The 21,012-nt window shown below is 45.3% G+C and overlaps 1 protein-coding gene across 9 annotated transcripts in view; it reads right to left on the bottom strand.

Annotated features, from left to right (window-relative positions):
• The window catches only part of TMTC1 (transmembrane O-mannosyltransferase targeting cadherins 1), a 174,631-nt gene that overhangs the window by 21,475 nt on the left and 132,144 nt on the right, over positions 1 to 21,012 (bottom strand). For 4 of the 9 annotated variants that reach the window (XM_082062648.1, XM_082062647.1, XM_082062645.1 and 1 more), the window contains 8 exons: positions 18,505 to 18,613; positions 13,145 to 13,247; positions 9,608 to 9,743; positions 8,443 to 8,587; positions 7,959 to 8,096; positions 7,455 to 7,577; positions 6,331 to 6,408; positions 354 to 5,581 (listed from right to left, as the gene is read on the bottom strand). In XM_082062648.1, the coding sequence (XP_081918774.1) occupies positions 5,441 to 5,581; positions 6,331 to 6,408; positions 7,455 to 7,577; positions 7,959 to 8,096; positions 8,443 to 8,587; positions 9,608 to 9,743; positions 13,145 to 13,247; positions 18,505 to 18,613 (973 nt within the window). In that variant the 3' untranslated portion in view covers positions 354 to 5,440. Of the gene's footprint in view, positions 1 to 353; positions 5,582 to 6,330; positions 6,409 to 7,454; positions 7,578 to 7,958; positions 8,097 to 8,442; positions 8,588 to 9,607; positions 9,744 to 13,144; positions 13,248 to 18,504; positions 18,614 to 21,012 lie in introns of those variants that run through there. The other 5 variants (XR_014185130.1, XR_014185131.1, XR_014185133.1 and 2 more) reach the window with 2 other exon arrangements.

Consider the following 21,012-nt stretch of genomic DNA (forward strand, 5'->3'; position numbering starts at 1 on the left):
CTCTTTGCATTCTGTAGACTTGACACGCCCAACAGATGTATAAAGCCTGACACTAAGAGCTTATGTCAGTATAACATGTCCAATCATCAAGGCCATGTAAGCACCAGCCCCTGTCCTTTCTCACGCTCAGGCTCCAAAAATGCCTGCTCCAGTATTTTTATATGGCCAGACTCAAATACGTGTGCTGCATAGTTGATCCTACATGACCAATAACTGGGACTCCTTGGGCAGTGAAATGTAATGCAAGTGGAATAAGAAACTTTGGCCCTTCCACCTCCAGAAGAACTTGTTCATGGTTGGTCCTAAGGAACAGACTGACGCCGCAGCCAAGAGAACAAAACCAGACATGGCACTTACTTTTCTTACGTTTTATATAAAATAGACATTTACATACATTTTCTTTTGCAAAGAATTCAAGCATAATTCCTTTATGTGAAATCTAGCCATAAATCCCACAGTGAAAAAAAGCAAAGACTTTGCAAATTCCTGTACCACTGACGAACATCCAGTTGCTGCTAAGTCTGAATTTATTTTCGAATCCAAAGGCTGCTTTCTTGTTGTTCTTGTTCTTGTTTTTTGGTGTTGTGGTTTGGTTTGGTTTTGTTTTTAAAGATATGCACAACTGGTTAAAAAAACAGGTACAGAAATAAGAACCATATGAACAACAGGCAATGCAAACAACTCCCACATGAGAGGAACACGCAGCGTGACATCCACTTCAGGCAGAGATTTCTATATTAATACGGTTGTAGAAGCCATAACTTTTACAGAGGATACCACTGGGTGTATTTTCCAGAGGAAAAAATTTTCAGCAAGTTAGTACAAACATGGCAATGAACTTTTGCACAAAGTTATAAAGATTACCTGAAGCAACTTTGCCACATTGAAACATTAGTGCACTAGTGAATGCCAAGCGCCTTTTTTTTTTTGTCTTTTTTTCTTTTTTTTGCTGCTGGGTTTAAATGTACATGAAAGCAAAATGGTGCATTTTGAAACTGCTGCAAGAGAACGAAGGTTAGGGAAAAAACCCTCTAAGGGCTATTTTTTTCCAAAGATTGTGCATAATTGCATATATCAAAGGTAGAAATTGAGCACTTCGTCAACTTAATCACACGCAGATCGAGGAGAGTTAAGCATATACCGTTTCACCAAACTGGAGGACAAGTGGGGCAAAAGATCGTACAACTATATGCTAAATTGCCTAATTATTAAAATTAGAATGACAATTCTCTTCTTTCATCAAATATTGTGCAGCATATCTGGCCTGGTTCCTATAACTGGTGAGAAGCTTTCATAGTTTTTAGATAATTTCAGGGGTGTCCAGCCTCCCCTGCAAGTTAGGCTCTTTATTTTTGATGTTTTTGATTTAGACTTCTTCCACCCATGTGCATGCAGGCACACACCCTCCTCCTTGTCGAGATCTCTGGAATGAAGGCCGTTTGCACTGCTGCATTCACTTACCCTCTGGCCAAAACCAGTTCCCTGCACATTTGTAGGAAAATCTAGTCTAAGGAGTCTAAGAGAGAGAGAAAATGCCCCCCACTGCATCATTTATCCCAGGGGATGGAAAAGGAATGGAAGCAAAGAATGCTAGACTTTAAATAAGCAATAAAACAAAACAAAATCCATTCACTGAAAATATTCTTCATGGGAAAGGAAAAAGCAACACAGTTATTATGTTTTTCGTTTAGGATTAAAATGCACAGTGCGTATAGGGATAGTCCTGTCTAACCAACTTTCCATTAATTCTCCGCTTTCGTATCGGTGAGCGCTGAGGTTTAGGCAACGCAGCTTGCAGACAGTGAACTCTCCCTCACCAGGTAGAGCTTCACCCATTCATTAATTTATAATCTCTCCTAACCATGCTGAGCGCTGGAGTCGTCAGAAAACAATGTATTTATAACTCATTATTTTAGAAGCAGTGCAATGCTAGAGGAAGAGGACATTTCCTATGATTAATTAAGATAATATCCAGTTTATCACAAGGTACGTCGTTTGATTTATCTTCCACAATAGCATTCCATTTTGGAGGAGGCAACCCCTTTCATGCCGCACTCCATTCTTCTTCTTTGCCTGCAACAAACCTTTCACAAGATTAATGTCCTGAAAAAACACAGCGTTTCAGCACGGACGCCAACGAGACACGGAGTCAGCTCAAAAGTTCACAAGGGTTAAACTGCTTTGGTAGCTCATGGTCTGAATTTTTCTCCAAATACGCTGCCAGTTTGATGACCATCATCCTGCATAGATGGGGTATAAAGTGCCGGTTCATGAAAGCGGGGTTCACTACCAAGCCCCCTTCTCTGCATAACTACCATAAACCCAGCTCCAAAATGTGGAGAGTTGGCCTTTTGGCATATAAACATTATCCAGTTCAACTGGGATTAAACTCCATGGATATCCTGTTTAACTGAGGCGAGTGGATGCACATATACCAAGCCTTCCAACCAAACCACTTCCCTCATAGGGAGACAGTGTTGCAAAAATGGTAATCCTTCTCCAGGATCTGGGAGGGGGGGCACCCAAAGCTATAGAATACTTTCACATGTGCACCAGTTTTAGAAGGTCAAGATGGCTTGGATCAAGTTCTAGGACAAGAATGAGACAATCATTTCTACCAGGTCTCTCAGGAAAGACAAACTAAGACTTAAGCCAAAGTTAAAAACACAGAACTAAGTCTTCCCCTCACAAAGCATTGCTATAAAAAATACAACTTTTTCTGTATTTGAAAAAATATGTTTCATTGGCCACAATCTAAAGCCACACTGCTGTGGGGCTTGTAGAATATATAGTATTTATTTAATATATCTTTATGAGGCAAAGTTTATAGCTGATACATGTTTTTAAATGAGTCGTGTCTCCCCCCAGCCCTATCCCCCACACTTCAGCTGGCTGTCAGAGCACTCTGCAGATGCCTTATCCACGGAGGTTTTTGCACAGCACCTCTCTCAGGGGCTGCACCAAACACTCCTCTGTCAGCCCCAAAATTCAGTGCCAACAGCAGTACCCCAGGCAGCCAGCTCAGGCCTACAGGGCTTTGGTGAAGCTGCCTCAAAGCTTTGGTTTCTCCATCCCATGGGTCTCTGCTGGTGTGACCCCATCTCTTCTGGCCACTCCAGCAATGCCAGGGCTGTGCAAAGCTACTCCATGCAAGGCAGGCAGCGGTGTGCCCGGACCGGGGACCTGCAGAAATGTCAGGTCAGCGAGTCCACGGCCATAGAAGTCATGTCAAAAGACAAGGGTTGCTGACACAGCTCCAGGACCTCAAAACTGGCCTTGGCCCCCAAAAGCAAAGTAGGCTGCTTGGGCTGGGGAGGGTGGAGAAGGGAAAAAGCACCAGGATGAGACTTGCTTGTTTTGGTCCCAGCTGCTCCCTTGGGAAGCTCATTCGGAGGGATCCCTCCCTCCCTCCCCTAAACGTGTGTCACTACTTCAACTGCAGATGGTCTCTGCCTCCCACCTCTGCCCAGCGGTAAGCACTGGCCAGCCTCCTTGGTCAGCGGGGACCAGAACCTTTCAAGTCCAGCCTCATTTTGCTGGGTGCACAGCCATGGCCCTAGCAGGTCTACAAGGCCTGACAGGGCAGATCTCTGCACCAGTCTGCACTCCCTCTGAGCTTCAAATGCAGTTGGAGTCACGTTAATAATTTGTCAGTCATTTGACCACCAGTAGCGGGCAGACACCGGAACCTTTCAAATGAAGCCTGCGGAGCCACCAGCGCATGGCTGTCCCATCACGCTGAGCTTGCTGAGGTGCCATGGCCAGCAACCAGCTAAACTCGGATGCCACGTGGGTCACTGTCCCTCAAGCTTTTCCTCACAGATGCGTATCAAGGCATTGCCTACCTAATCAGAACTGTCCTTTACTAATAATGCCAAACCCTGGGCTGCTCTGCTGCAGGGACTGGCCACAATCAAGCTCGAATATAACAATTTTTACAGCAGCTCCCTCCTGCTAGAGGAACAAACTGATGACCTACCCTGATGTCCCAACCCAAAGGCAGTGGGACCAAGCACGATTCCACTAGCACTCTCTGTGAACTGGTACAAACCCTGGTGGACACAACAGAAGTGCTGTTCTTACAACGACAGTATGGTCCGATGCGCTCTGCAGCCATTTGCTTTAGAAACATCGTCAAGGGGACTTATTCAAGCAAGTCTCGGTGGTCCTGCATTTTTCTAACTTCAGACAACATGAGTCACAACGCCCAGCCACGTGGCCGGCTGTGAAGGATACTGCCCAATTTGTATAAAACAGAGAAAATATATTAATTATTTGATTATTATAAGTTAAATAAATAAAGCTCAAAAATAAAAGCCTCGATTCTGAAGAGAATTTGTTTTCCCACTTCAGTATTTAAAAATATAGATTTATGACTGATCAGCTATAGGCCATTCTCTGTATCTTTTGGGGGAGGGAGTGAGAACATTTTGACAAAGCGTTTTGTCAGTGTTATCACCATGATAAATAGGCGCTGCCCCTGCACACCCATTAAAAAGCCTCTTTAGTACCTTTCAAGGCTAGGAAATCTCCCCTAATCTCTCTGTGGCCTTATTTTACTCCTATATTGATTAGGTCAGTTGCTTAGTTGGTTGGTTGGTTGGTTGGTTGGTTGATTTTTTACTGGGGACTGGACAGGAGGACAAGTACTTCTAGAGCTTCCCATTGCCTTTGGATACTTCCATATTTTTCAGAGTAATAATTATTTGGCCTGGAGGAAGAGGGCAAAGGGTAAAGCCATGTGATATTTGACAATACTGACATCATGAACCTGAATTACTACAAAATGACTATATTATGAGTAAAACATTCAGGTGAGGTCCTCCCTCAAAGGATCTTTTATCCTACTTGTAGAATCATCCTTCTAGGATGATATTCCAACGCCACTTTCCCTTTCTTTAGAATAATTTTCAAGTCACATTTAGAGCTGCAAAAGTGGCCACCATTTCCTCAGCATTAACCCCTTGAAACCCTTTTATGTGACCATTATGACCATCTTTCCTGGCTCAGAAGGACCTGATAGCATTTGCAACAAAGCACATCGGTGGTACTTTATGTGGACGAGGTGAGCCCGTGTTGAGTAACAGGAGGTGCTACTTCACCCCTGCTGCAATGGATGACTGCTTTGTCTCCATGGTTTCCCCAGTGATAACCAAGATATTGAAGGTACATGTCCCATCCACACTTCTGGCCGGTGTGATTAAAATGGGTTCAGCCTAAACACAGATCTTGATTGAAGGAAGGTTTTCCTTCATTCTCCAGCATGTCCTACAGGAGCCAAGTGACTCCTGTAACTTAAGTCAAACACAAGCATGCATTCAAAATTTGCCTTCCGTAATTCTGAGTCCTATCAAAGTTCCTTCGGCATCGCTTTGAGCAATAGGCTTCCACCATACTCTTCTCCAAGGGGCATGAGTTTCTTTCCACTGGTGACCGAATGCTATGTTTGGTCTTTCTCCTGGACTTCCTGAAACCGTTTCTCCAAGCGATCCAGTTTGGCCAGATTCTCCTTCAGCAACTTGCTGTTTGGAACCAGCTGCAAGGCTTTCTCATAGTAGCCACGGGCAGTGACGTAGCTCCCCTACAAAGACAGTGAGTGACGGATCTCATTCGCATTCCCTGACATAGAAAGTTCATTCCTTGAGAATGGTGAAGACGGTAATACAAAGAAAACAAAGTTCATAAAACTTGATATTGCTAGGTAGCGGGAATACTTCTTCATTATGAAAAGGATCACTGAGTGCTGTTAGCCTAAATTTGATTAAACACACATGGCATGAAACAGATTTACATTTTCCTGTTATGTTGTACCAGAAGAGTTAATTTTATTCAACGATAGGATAGCTTGAGGATCTCACACAATGAGACTCCTTAAGACCCAAATGATAATGATATGCTAAGGTATTCAAAAAAGATAAGCAACCACAGGGCAGGATGTCTATTTCCATAATTTCATGCCAGAATTCTGCATTAGACATCTTTATTAAATTAATCAGGTAGAGAGGAATCTTAAAAGTCAACTCAGGGTGACATTTTTCTAAAGAAGGTCAACAGTTGAAGCAGGAAAACTTTAGAGATGGGCAGGCTGTTCCTTGAAGCCTACCCTCTTAAAATATGAGGTTTACATTACAGGATACATATTCTCAAGCAACCTGGTTGGAAAATTCTAGTTGGATTGGACAGACATTCCTCCTTTTTGGATAAAAATATGTCGGGGACACTCACTGTTCACAAACCTGCAGCTCTTGGCAATCTAAAACAAATTTATCTTTCTGTCCTGAGTCATAGTGTCTGCACTTGACAGCTTAAGGAAAAGCAAAATTGTCATACCTTGATGTGCTCAATGCCTCCCATATTCATCCAGGCCTGCGCTTGGTCTGGGTTGAGCTCCACAGCCTGTTTATAGCTCTACAAAAATATGAAATATTTTTAGGTTAAGAGTCTGACTCTTCAAGCAAAACCAGATCTGGAGAAGAAAGAGAAACAAAGTTTCCTCTCCTTCTGAATCCATTTAAAATATAATTTCAAATTATTCTCAAATACAATGTATAAGCTGAATTTCAGTTTCTTTACAGCAGAGGCAATATAATACACTTCTTTACTGCTGAGCTCATCTTGCAGCTTTTCCCTGCCCACAGAACTGCATGAGGAGCCACATTAACCCCACGACCCTCTCCCTGGCACCCTGCACCACTGGGGTCTCTTGCACATCAGGGTCATTCCCTTGCCAACCTACAAGCCATGTGTGGGCTCTGATGCTCCTTATCTGCAAGGCTTTCACGTGGAGCTGGCAGCAAACTACGGTACAGCCACCTAACGTGGAGGCTTCACAAGGACCTGAGAGCAGTGCTGTCCCTCCCCACTGTTTCTGTCACTGTGCATGGGACAAGAACCAACAAGGGCCTCCTGGGCTCTGTCAAACAGCACCATTTTTATGCTGTCACAACAGGAAAGGATTCAGATCAGGATTAGATATCTCCAGGAATACTGAGAATATTCAGAATGGTCTCAATAATATTCTGTGCTGTTATTTAACACTAAGATTATTTCAGAGCTATCAAGAGTCCTGCTCCACAGGATAAGCTAATCTCTCAGCTGTTAGGTAATGAGGTGAGATATAACAACGTGGTGGGCTCTCACAGGTTCCCAAGCTTCCAGCTGAGCCACCTGAAGTGGCCGTCACCAGCAAGAGGATCTGAGAAAATCATAATCCCACCACAAATCTGTACTTAACCTCTCAGAGCCGGGAGCTCTATTTCCACACAGGAATGTGGAAAAAAGTTGCAACTAAGTTTGGCAACGTTAGCTGCCCCATAGCTTTAGCTGTACCACTGGTGAACTCTTGAGCTCCCAAGGCCAACAGCCAGGGTGCATGCCCCAGGCAGTATTAGATACAACGAGCTAACTCTATCTTTTAACCTATAAGCTATCCATAGGGCTTAGAGCGGTCATACCTCAAAAGCCTTGTCAAGGAGATTCTGTTCTCTTAGCTGGTTTCCTTTAGTAAAAAAGAGCTCTGATATGACTTTCGGATCCTTTGGTTTTAGCTGAAAAGCTTTTTCTATAGCTTCAAGTGCCTGTGAAAAAGCAAGAGGACATCGTGTTACTGTATTCTGTGCCTTTCCAATTCTCATGTTCCCCTCACCACTAGAGCCTCCCAGTATAAGAGTCTTCTTCCTCCTTCCCTTGTTTGTCCCACACCATTAACACATGTGGAAATGAATTTTTTAGATGCCTGTGGCTAATGGGCAGTGGGGCTGACAGCAGCAGGAGCAGTAAGTCATAAGAAAACCACACTGCTTAGCTTCAGTCCCAGTACCTAGATAAACAGGGTTTAATAAAAAAAATAAATCTACTGGATGTGCGCTAACGCACGCAATGTGTCTCTGGAGAGGTGGAGTCTAAAATGCAACCTGAGCTCTGTGTGTGAGTCCTTGGGACAAGTGTAGCCACGGTACCTTGGCATAGTGCTCCTGCTTGCTGTAGATGGCTGAAAGAAGGCGGTAGCACTCCAGACACTCCGCATCCTCGCTGAGTATATGGTTGGTCATCTTTTCGGCTTCTTTCATCCGCCCCATCATTGCTAAAACCTGAGCCTATGGAGCCGTATTATAAAGGGTTATGATCTTGAAACGCTCAGCCCTCTTTAGCACATTATGCTACACCCAGTGGCTGGTGCTGGACTCCTGCTTCTCCTGCTAGTGGTGTTAAGAGACACCTCAAGGAAAGGCAGAAGGATTGACACTTTCTAGCAAGTAAGGGGCAGGTCATATTTTCTCTGTGCCAAGTCCTTTTCAGCTGGAAAGGCAGTGTCTGAAACAGGGCTCTGAGTTCAGAGCATGGAGGTAGAACCAAACTCTGAGTCTTGGGCAACATTCACTCTAACAACCAGCCCCCTCCACTTTTGTGGCCCTGCCCTGGCTGAGCTCGCCCCACACTCACCAGTGCCAGTCGGATCTCTTTGTTCAAAGGCTGCAGTGATGCGGCTTCTCTGTAAACCTGCAACGCTTCTTCATACCGCCCCGTGTTGTAATACAGAGCCCCCAGTGGGGACAGGACTTCAGCCTTCCGGGATACCTTCAGTGCCCTGGAATTTGGGAAAAATAGGTGCTTCCAGGTGGTGTGGGGCTCAAAGCAGAAGAGCAAGATGTGGCTTGTTCTGGGATGGAGCAGCGAAACTCTGTAGCCTGCATGGCACACTCATCCCACCCTGGGGAGCACAACTTGAAGGTCCTCAGTGACAACCAACGATAAGACAAGGGGCAATGGGTACAAACTGGAACACAGGAGGTTCCACTTAAATATGAGAAGAAACTTCTTCACAGTGAGGGTGACAGAACACTGGAACAGGCTGCCCAGGGAGGTTGTGGAGTCTCCTTCTCTGGAGACATTCAAAACCCACCTGGACGCATTCCTGTGTAGCCTCACCTAGGTGCTCCTGCTCCAGCAGGGGGGTTGGACTGGATGATCTTTCAAGGTCCCTTCCAATCCCTAACATTCTGTGATTCTGTCCCGGGGACAGACAAACATTCTACCTGAGAAGGGGAGAGGGCCAGCTCCAAAGCGCAATGTAAGCACGAAGCAGGGGTGGGGATAGCTGAGAGTGGCAGAACCTAGGGAATGTGAGCACAAATCTGGATGCCAAAAAGGAGGCAAAAACCCCCAACCCAGTCCACCCTGCTGCCTAGTGGGAGTCAGAGCCTGCCTAGTAGTGTGTTGCTGGCAAGGGCTGGAGTTCCTGATGGTGCCAAGGTTTTGATGCTGGGCTGTGCACAGCTATGGCTGTTAGTGGTGCAGCACACACAGACCAGCTCTGAGCAAGGAGGGAGTCATGCTAACGACCTGCTCATGCCATCAAGAAACGTCTGACTTCTCCTTAGAGCATCTCCCAGCCACAAGCAGCAGTGGCTGGGGGCTTGGGAACGGTTCCAGGAAGTCAACTTCCCAAAAACAGACAAACAAGCACAGGTAAGTCTGGTTTCAAATGGATGGATAAGGAAGGAGAGGAAACTCAAACATGCACAGATTCATGTATCAGAGGCTCTTTAGCAGAGACAGATGATACAGGGGGAGGAAGGAAACCTCTGTCTCCATCCCAAATTCTTACCGCTTGTACCAAGTTTCAGCTTCTTTGTTCTGCCCCAGGGAGCGGTGAAGCCTGCCCAGGTTCACCATGGCCACGTGGTGAGTGGGGCTCAGGCGGATGGCCTGCCTGTAGTGGGACACGGCTCGCTCAGGAGACCCTGGAGAGGAAAACAGCGATTAATATTAAACTGGTGACTCAGAAAAGTCCTGCCACAAATTCAGCACACAATAATGCTCTGGGTTTTCTTTCTATTACTCTATGCACAAAAACCATTTTAAGAAAGAAATCCTGCCTCAAGCTTTTGAGAAGAAGTGTAAGGAAAGCTGCTGTCGAAACTAAGATTTAGGCTCCAATATTCAGAGACGATCCTGAGAAACATATTTTCTAGGGGTGGGTTTTCGCAAGTTGAGGGTACAGTCACGAGAAGAAGACTCCTGACCAAAAGCACCCTCTGATCATACAGTGGGGGGATGCAACCTCGTGCTAAGGACAGAGCCCACCCAACAGAGGGGACTGGGACATGTATACCAGCTCCTGGGACACCATCCTTCCACCCTGGCCCACTAGAGAGATGGGCAACAGAGACACAGAGAACAAGCCACCCAGTATTCCTCAACCACACCTGCGCTGAAAATAGTTTCAGCTCTTTCCAAACTGAGACCATTGTCTCCACCTCTGTGGTGCTGTCCCTGCTCAGTCTCTGCATTTTGCTCCACAGGACCGGGCGGAGCTGCCAGTCACCAGCTCATTCCCACCTCGGGGCAATTAAATCCCAGACCAAAGGTGTCCAGGTGCTTCTTTTGGAGCACGTAGGCACCGTCTCTGTGTTGCAGAGGAGCCATTGGGTGGCACTGCTCCGCTGTGTGAAAATGTCTACTTGTGCAAGGCCCCGCAGTCCATGACATCACCCAGCACCACAACAAAATACAACACCATGCAAAAAGAAAGGTGCCAGACCAGTATCCTCACAAGTATATTTGTCTTTATTTAAATAATGTCTTTCCTCAAGAAGGATCTTGCAGTGCTTTCCTCAGGCTGGGCCTGCTAACTACCTACTAAATAAATTAATGGGCACAGTGTAAAGTTTCAGCATTTCAGCAACGTGAAGATCATATTTTTAACACCAGTGCTCGTTCAACTGGTTTGCACACTCTAGACCAGATAATCTCCTGATGAAAACTGATACTCATGGAGCTTTGTCCACCAACAAAGCTTTTGAGCATTGGCATTTTTTAAGCCAATGTATTTAATCCCATTTCTAACTGGCAAGCGGAACTTGAAAACTGCCTGTGCGTGTTGGGGCACAATCTGCTGCTGTGGGAATTTTACTTTCATAGCTTCTCAGATCTTACTTGGGTTTTCCTGAGACTATCCATGCAACATAAAAGTAACATGGACACTTACCTGCGTTTCCTTTACAGAAGAGAGGAGGGATATCTGTAGTGAGATTTAGAAGCACTTAAGACTCATCAAGAGGCCAACAACGTATCTTTCAGGGTAGGACTCTTTTAAAACATCCAGATGTTTTTGAAAATCACATCTACAAAGCCACGTGGGAAGCAGCTGGGCATGCACCTCAGTCCCTAAGGCAGGCAGTGCCTCCCCTGCTCCACACACAGGGGAAATGCACAACGCTCAGGGAGACACATCGAGTGTCCATGACCACTGCAGAGCTGTTTAGAGTTATGGCTCCCCAGAGCTGACACTTGCTTGAGGCTTGCAGAACAAAATCCTGCAAGTTAATTGGCATGGTGCTTCACAGCAGCTCCCTGTGCCTGCTGGGGAAGAGCACAGCCTGTGATGGGCTCACTACCAGCCGCTTCCTTCACGCCTTGTCATGTCACCAGGAGGGTTATTTACACATCATGCCTTAAGTATCGAAAGTCAGTGTTGGTTTTTTTTTTCCTGTTGTTTGTGTGTAGGGAAGTGTAGGAGTAAACCAGGAAAAGTTAGTTTGACTTTGGCAGAACACACAAGTGCAAAAAATAGAAAGTGCACTGCACTGTGTTTAAACCACAATTTTTGGCAGGAATAGGGCAGTTTATCTGGGTTGGGAAGCAAAGATGAATTCAATGTCAGAGTTAAATTACTGAGGAACTTTTATTATTTGCAAGCTTGAAGTTGGCCAGGGCACAAATTCAGAACCTTGACCTCTGTCACTAATGCCACGATGCTTTTTTTGATAACGATTACTCATTTTGGCTTTGTATTTATTTTACACAGATACTACAGAAAAGCAATGGCTGAGCATAAGCTCAGAGGTAGGACAGTCAGCTGCAGACTGACAGATACCATTGTCCTTTCTTCCCAAGCACCACCAGAACTGGGCACAGTGTGAAAGGGGTAGAATGGGTAGCAACCACTTGAGGCCTACAATATTTCACCATCAAGTCTCAGCTCTGTTCTGGAGGGACTGCAGTGAGATAGTAGTTCGGTTTCCACTAGTCATTTGTTAAACTTGGTCTTGCTTATAAAGCTGTCACTAATAGGTGGCAATTACAGTGGCATTTGTTGGCGCTGTTGTTATGTGGATGCCAGGAAGCACTTGAGTCCAGGGAAGCTGGCTGGGAACCAGACCAGAAAAGAAAGGCTTTGGATGTCATAATGGAGCTCCTGAGAATCAGTTCATCCCACAGCTACCTTACATTTTGTTTCCACAGGTGACTGTGGTTTAAAAGCCACGTTTGTTTTATAGTGGTGGCACTCAACCTTTACAGGCAAAGAGCAGCTTTGTCACCAAGTAGAGCTGCAAGTGCCTCAAAGACCAACCACAACGATCCACTTGTGTGCGTGGGATTTGGTTTGATGCCGTATGGGGATATAGCGGAAGATTTGGCGAGGAGGTTAGTTAAATGTAAATACGCTCAAATGACTTGCACCTGTCTGTAGAAAAAGCACATACATCACACTAACTGTTTTACTGGCCTTGTGTGCTTGATGAGTAGAACCTCTGTGCTAGATAACATAGGCCTGTGAGAAACCCCAGGCACCTTATCACTATGTCTGAGATTCCTGCTTTATTGTGAGAAAGAGCGGGAGGCTGCGCCTGCCTGACGCCTTGAAATACAGGTGAGCTCAGCGCCTGCGTCCCCGCTTGTGTCACCTCTGCCTGGGAGCTCAGGTGTGGCTTCGGAGATCCCCCAGTAGAGAGGTAACTAAAATAAAATTTGCTCTTTGCAATGCATTCGTGGCCTTTGGCTCTTCTTGCGACGTGCCTGCGTATGTGTACACAGATGCGGCCACGCTTTCCTGTAGAAAGGGCAGTATTGTCAGGGTGGTGCCCAGCTCAAATGGAAGAGGACAACTGCCTGTGCAAAGATGGTGAGAAACACTGAAGGAAACAGCCAGGTTGAATGCCACTGCTGCACAGTGCCTGCATTGATTACAAATTTCAGTACACTGTGCCATCTCAGCAGTGCAGGGATATTTATTTCCAAGCTACAGTGGAGACACATCTATTGCTTTGGAAGCTTTTGACACCCTTTTAGATGTGTACTGTGGAATAAAACAAATCAAAGTAAATAAGGCAGAGAGGGAAAACCCCTCCCCCTCACTTACCGGTATCAACCAAGAAAACACCGAAGTTGTTATGCAGATCGGAGCTCTCTGGACAATTTTCTATGCCAGCCTTATAGACCTCCTCTGCTTCCTTCAGCCGTTCCTTAAAAGAGAAGGAGATTTCTTAGGGGTGGCAGAAAGTGTGTCAGTACCATTTGCCACATATCTGCATTTTGTGACAACTCCCTCCCTGCACAGGGAGCTCAGGGAACCCATCTCGCCTTCTACAAGGCCAAAATTTCACCCCACAGCATGGATGTGATAAAGGTGCTGTCTGGTATCCCAGAGCAATTCAGACAGCTTTCCCCCATATGTTTGCAATTGGAGTTACCTATGAAACAAAAATAACAGCTGGAAAAGGTGGCTCCTGTGCAATGTCAGCGAGACACAGCTGGGAACGCACCCAGCTGGGAAACACACAGTGACAGGGGTCGTCTTGGCTCTGTTGAGAAATGTCTGTCATCTGGGAGCTGACAAATTTTAATTTATTTGTTTAATGAGCATCTCACTGGCTAACTTTTTCCCTCTGGTCTGGAGCTCTGCTGTTTGTTCCCTAAGCAGTGGGGAAAATAGAAGGAACAAAAGCTTGGTGTGTGTGTGCTGGCTGGGGGATGCGGAGCTCATGCGAAGGGATGAGGGGAGCTAGAGGAGGATGGGGGCAACGAGAGAGCCGGGAAAATCTGACAGATTCACATTAAAACCAGGCATTGTAAATGCCTGGATGTAGCTCACTGGGATGGATGGGATGTGCCACCATGCTGATTCGCAGATGTGCTGAGCCCTTATATTTTGCATAGATTTCAAGGTTTGTTGGTGCCGAGCATTTCTGAAAAATATAGATCTTTACTTCAGGAACACTCTGCCTACAGAAAGTGCCACACTGGCTGGGCTCTGCTAGCCTGAGCTATGGACAGCCGGGTCCTGAAACAAAAATAAGGTATCTTGTTTGAATCAAAGAGCAATTTAATAAGGTTTCCGTGTCCCTCCAGCCAGCCAGTGCATGCTCCCTGCCTGCATGCTCCCTAGCATGGATTATCATGGTCTTCCTCCCCTCCAAACCAAAGAGCTTTGCTGTTGGGTGTATTTAGGGAAAAGGCTGCGCACAGCAGACAAGCTGAGGGGTGCAGAGGGGTGTCAGGCAAGCCCCCAGCACCAAAGATGCTTTTTCCAACTCTTGCCCTTCTGCGGAGCGATGCAGCCCCACGGCAACAAACCCCATGGCCTTCTGAGGAACCTGCCAAGCGAAATCAGCTGTTTGGGTCTCCAACGAGGAAATTCCGAAGCCACTAAGGCTGATCTCCTGCTCAGGAGCTGAATCCACGTTGAAATGAGAGGCAGGTCCATTCCCAGCTACGGACTCTCCTTAAATCCTCCAAATCCCAGAGCCTGCGGGGCTTTCTCTAGATTTAAAGGGTGCACCTGATGGCAGCTTTTGCTCTGCAGCTGCTCAAATGTGTGGACTTCTTTCTCACCTCCTATTTCAGGACTGGAGAGCTGGAATTAATCGCATTGGAAGAGGATGACTTGATGAAAGCACACGGTTTGCCATGGTTAAGTGCCTTCACATTTACATGATAAAGGTCAGCCAGCAGAAAAGATAGTATGTGATAAAACACAGAAACACACTTTTTAAAAGTGCTTAAGTTTCAATATTTTGGATATGTTTATGTGAATTTGACATCACTATCCTGTGGGGTCAGAAAAAGTGTCAGAGTTCACTAAAATGAAGAGCAACTTTTTGAGAAAATATCTGTGTCACCAATACATTAACAAGCGTATTTTCAAATATTTCTGTATTAGTTTATTTTCCTTTTATTTTAATTTTCAGCTGAAGAATGTGGCTTTGTGTGCAAATGTGGCTTTATGTTAGCTTTCTTCATTTTATTTACTGATCATAAACCTGATCTTTAAAGGAAGGAAGGACTGTGTTAAACTGGATTAGCAGTGTCCCCTGTCAAAACATTCACATCCACTGATACTGAGCACTTTTAGCACTTTTATCATGGCTGCATTGCTTTTTTGGCACCTAATATCCTGACCCTGCATGCCTCAGGCTCAGCACAGAGTCTGGGATGATTTCTCTAACAAAGTGTTCGCTTTAAGCACAGTCAGAAATAGGGAAGGATGGGCTCAGCTTTTTGTGCCAGAGCTTTCTCCCTCACAGCCTCTCCTCTTCTCGGGAGAAATGCTGTAAGTTCATCAAGGCTCGAGTCTCATTAACACTTAATAATGCCACTCCCAGACCTTCATGAAACATTAATCAAGCTCACAAAATTGAGGAGATTGGCTTGAAAAATGTATGAGATTTTTATGATATTAAAAAAATTATGCATGTGAGGATCTCTCAGTTGAACTCCAGGGTTTTTAACTCTGTTTTTTTATGGCTCAGTTTTTCAGTGTGGTTATGCCTGAGTAGGCTCTCCGCTGCAGCTAAGTGGGTTAAAAAGTTTCCTTTTCTTAGTGTGGGCTGATATTATTACACACACACACACACACACACACACAAAATCACTTAAAGCCAGGAACCAGGACCTGAAAAGAGGCATCAAGTAGCACGAGATGGCTTATGAAACTGCAAGAGCTGGAAAGAAGATGCTGTTCAAATACATCAGAGTAAATCCTGGGGAAGCAGTGCTACAGGAGTGGGCAACATCAAACAAAAATGTCTGATTTCTCACATTAGCACCACTGCAGTGAGCATGGAAAACAATGATACATAACGACTGAGTTACGACATCAAGTTATGATATCACAAGCAGTAAGAAGGGCAAGCATTAATAAAAGGCACAAGCAAGTCAAACTGTTTTATACAATGTGAGGATTTTTTTTTTCCACGTCTCAACTCTGGCTTCAGAGTCAACTATCACAGAGAGAAAAGGAGCTGCAGGCTAAGTCGCCAGCGCATGAGACGTTCCTCTCAGCAGCAATTTTTACAGCAACAGAATCACAGAATGTTAGGGATTGGAAGGGAGGAAAGGACCCATAAGCCACACTTTGGATTCATTGTCTTTAAGACCGGGGGGAACACGCTGTGCGGGACCCACCATGGCAATCCTGGTGCTAATTCACTGAGCTGCGCCCACCCATTTCCCCCCTTCTTAGCGTCAGTGAAAAGCTGTAAGAGCAGCAGCTTGTCATGGGCACGGTCACTTCACGCAAGTTGTTTCAATCTGCCACTTACGGCACTTCAGCCCCTTTCTATCGCATCCCAGCAAGAGAGAGGCAGTTCGTGCTCCCTTCCCCAAATCTCCACAGCGATGCCATCCGTGCGGCCCACTGCATGCTGCCTGGCATTGCAGACACCCCTGCAGCTGTGAGACAGACTATAGGCCAGAAGCAGACAGAAAAACGGGTTTGAAACTTCTAACCATTTTGGATACTGTTGCTTGGACAAAGCGGAAAACCCCGAATTGAAAAATGGGGTCCTGTCACCAGCCTTTGGGCTGAAGATGCCAAAAACTTTTGCCCATACCCCTCCAGGAAGAGCACAGCATTAGGGTGCGATTTTGCAGCCCGTAGCCATGGGCAGCAGCACCTATTTGTAGGACAACCCCTACTGCGGTCACTAAGATGGGTGTGCGAGGCAGGAGCTGCACAACCAGGTAGCCGTCCGCTGTGGCTGGACATGAGAAGGTGTTAAAAGCCTCCAGGAAATGGCTATTTTCTAAGGAAATTGTACTAACTACCTTTTTTCCCTACCGCTTCCTCAAGTCACAAGATGAACAACCTGTAAGTAAAAGTAGATAAATTACTGCTGGACTTACTAATAGCATTTGCTTTGGGCAGAAGGCCTCGGGAGTCTGTAATGGCTTTATTGCTCTGTTGACCTTACAATCAATGGTTCTAATTAATAATTTCAATGAATATTAAAACCAGGTATTTCTGCAGAGGACTCATTTCCTGTACTTGCAGGAGACTCTTCCTTGACAGGCTTATTCGAAATACAGTTCCCATTCAATAAAGTGGTTCTTTCAATTCATACACTACATTTCTAGATCCCTGCAGCTGATATTAATAATATTCAAATGTTTGAAAGCCACTTGAAATAAAATTGCACATCTTCCAGTAACCCATATATATCATAGGTTAATTTTGCAGAGTGCCTACATCATTACAGAAGTCTAAACCAGAACAAGACCTTCACTTATAGTTTTGCTGAAATGTATCCCCTTCCAAGGAGAAGATTTCGCCAGCCAGATTAATGGGAAACCATGAAAGATGATACTTCTTTGCTTTGTCTGTATTTGCATTTGGCAACCTTTTAAGAAACCTTTAGCACTCTGTGCTATGGAACAGTTAGATTTGAAACCTGGGGAGATAAAAATCAGTTTTCAAAAGGTTTGCGGATGCGTGCTGGAGCTGTGCCGTTATGAGGACCTCATCACCCACCCCCATGCCCCCAGAATGGGGCCACTGGTTTTGGGCACAGTCCATGGGAGCAATGCCCAAAGCACAGCATCCCTCATCTGCTACTACAGGCACAGAGAAAAGCGGGGCTTTGTTGTCTTGACATGGGCACCCACGATCCCTGGCTGCTGCCTCTGAACTCAAGAATTTTGTGCCTCAATTTCCCTTTTCCTCTGCACGGACAATATTTCACCTCACAGGGACCTTGTAGAAATAAATTACCTAACTACAGAGAGTAGAGAGAACCCCAAGTAATGAGCACAGGGAACAAGCCGGAGAGGAAATGAGTAATCCTGCCTTCAGAGTGCAGCCTGGGCTGTGCGCAGTAAATAACGCCTGGGGGCACATATTGAACAAAGAGGTTAAATAAAATAGCGAACAGCTGCTCATTAAGAGCAACATGAAGCTGGCGAGCCTTCACACCCTGTGTATGTGATCATCTACCACAGTAATTAACGGCCATAACCTGATGTGTGCACACGAGGAGCAGAATTCGGGCTGCGGAGGCCACCTTGTTTCAGACATTTCCTAGCTTTGGAGTGATTTATTACAAAATCTCAAGGTTATCTACGTAGGCGTGTGTGTATGAGAGGGAAGCGCTCGCCTATCCTACTGTCACAACATTCCAAGTGCGATGGATTAAGACCTCGCCATAGACGCGGGGAGCTGCAAGAGAGGGGTATTTACTCACAGCTTCAACAGTGATTTAATTCAGAGCCACGCCATGTGGGTGTAATTACTCACTGTGAACGAGTCGCTTCCTATCCTGGAAAACTCATCTCTAAAGCAGCCCGAGAGCTGCCTGCAGACAGCCACAGATCCACACTTTCTGTCGCTGCACACATGCGAGGCAAGGGTGCTCCCCAGCCCCGCGATGCGTGGGATGTGTCACGGATGCTGGAACAGTGCCTGCACCCTGCAGAAGGCACAGGAGCTCGGGCCATGCCCGTTACCTGTTCGGCCAGCAGCGAGGCCAGGCTTGAGTAAGCATCTGCGAACTCTGGGCCGTACTTAATGGAGTCCCGCAGCAAGACTGCGGCTTCCTCCTTCTTCCCTTGGGACCTGCAGCACAGGGAAGGAGGGAGAAAAAAGAAAGAAAAGTTCCTGTAAGAGCATATTTAGGTCATCCCACTGATTTAACTGCTTTAAAGACATGTGAAAGTCCTTAGCTTTACCTTTTCAACTAAAGACTAAATGATTCACTCGTGCCTCCTCTCCATGGCGTGTATACCCAGCATCTCCTCAGCCCATCACTGTTTCCATACGTTATTCCCAGGAGCTGGGAGGACACTGGCTTTAATGAATCCGCTGTTTGGTCTGCTACAAAACACACCCAAAATAGCGCATTCCTCAGCCCTGCACACTGAAGAATGAAAGTATTGTATTTTGGCTACAATGCAATCAGTGCAGGGCACATGCTCTGACCGTTGAGTCACAACAACTAGGTTTTTGTAAACTTCTCCAATCATACTCTACATCTCCTCTCAGTGTTTCTCTTTACGGCAAATACATCACCTTCTGCATCATTCATCCTGTCAGGAGTTAAAGATACATGAAGGACAAGATAGCAAAAGTGTCCCCAGGTACGAAGTACTGCACAAGACCCTCCCAGAGATATCCTTGGGAAGTTGTGTGGCCTATGGGCATGATGTTGTTGGGGTAACACCGGGTTTGCAGTCAGCTTCTGGAGGTCTGGCCCCAGTCACGTCACTGAGGCACTGACTGACCTGGGAACAGGACATTTACTCTCACTTCGGTAGGTTGTAGACACCAAAACATCTGCATTTTCCTAAAAAAAACCCACCTCAAAGTCTTTGCATGTTCCTAGACGACGAGTGCTGTCATATATCTACTTACGACTTACTTAAATTAACACTTTGAAATTCATATATTGCTAAGTTAAATCTGCCTAGGATGTCTAAATAATTCCTTAGCAAGTCGATCATTAGGCTAGAGCAGTCTGTTCTACAAATCCTAAGGATTATGAACAAAAGTAGTTGAGAGATGTCTATGCTGATGAGCTAGATTTTTTTTTTCAGCATTTTTCTGCGTTTACTGCCTTGGAAAAAGGAAAAGGTTTCCTGAACAAAAATCTAAGCATGTTTATTTATTTGAGCTACAATTTTTCTAGTATCACACTGTATTTCTTTCTTTAGAAAAATGAGAAGGTTTCCTGAACAAACATCTAAAGATGCTTAGCTGGGCTGGAACAACATTCTCCTTATGTTTGGTGTACAAAGAATATGAATAGCAGTGCTTACAAAAAGAAACAAAGGGCTCTGGGACACAGAAAACATGGGAACACCTTGCCACTTTGGCCTTAGATTTCATCTGAGTGACATGGTCAAGTAACCAGATCTTGTTTATAAGGTGCAAATTTCAGCTGATAATATATGTGGCTTTGCAGATATTTTCCCTCTCTAGTTGTGTAACTGGAAGAATATTTTGCCTGTGCATTAAGCTAAGTAAAACCAGTTGTGCTAGTCTTTTTCTTCTTCCAGTGGTGTTCCATATAAATTACACGAATGAAGCAAAACCAAATAAAGAACCACTTTTCTCCTACACTAATTAAAGACTAGCTAGCTTGTCAATTTATAAAACTTTTGGATCCCTTGGCTGGAGTTTCATGACACATTTTTATAAATCAAAACCAGATGACTGCTTTATAAAGGTATTGATGTTTGGCAAAAAAAATGTAGGAAATGCCAGCTACAGAAATAAAAGGATTAAGTGATCCACTCAGCAGTAGTAAAAGCTCCCATTAACCACAAGCATGCACTCTGAACATGGGGCAGCCCTCTTGATTACTTTTTTTTTTCAAAATGGCTTTTTTTTTTTCTTTTGATCCAAGAACAATGTTTGTCTCCTGAAAGTGGGGGCAGAGAGGGAAAGATTATGGCGTCTTTTTATAGGACAGACTGAATTACATTGAAAAAAGCAGATCCAGTAGTTTCTCAGAGGGCTCAGGCCTGCGAGATACCAAGCGCTCTGGCCAAGCACTTAAACGCGTACTTAACTTTTATGTATGCAAGTTGAAAATTAATTACCAGCTGAAGTGCTTTCCTGGATCAAGGCCAACGCGTTGCAAGATTGAGGCCGTTGCTTATATAAATCTCCTGCAATTTGGGAGAGCGCAGAGCATTGGAAGAACAGTCCAATACGCTAATTTACCGTAAACTGGGGATCTAGAGCAGGAAAAGCTAGGTAATGTGTACCTTCGCTACGACAGAGAGAGGAACAACTTCAACTGACACGTGGAGTCTATGGTCACTCAATCAAATCTTCCCCAAAATTCTGTTGCCTTGCAATGCCCTCTCTTGACTCCCTCTTGAGCTCCCAGCCTTCCCTCTACAACCAGCGTGCTCGAGCCGAGGGCAAGAACAGCTCTTTCCACCAGAAGCATCCCTTCCATATTTTTGCGAGTGCCCCGCAGTTGGACAAGCATCAGTCAAAACCACCCT

This window comes from Streptopelia decaocto, assembly GCF_964273445.1.
Source record: "Streptopelia decaocto genome assembly, chromosome: 1".
Lineage (NCBI taxonomy): Eukaryota > Metazoa > Chordata > Aves > Columbiformes > Columbidae > Streptopelia > Streptopelia decaocto.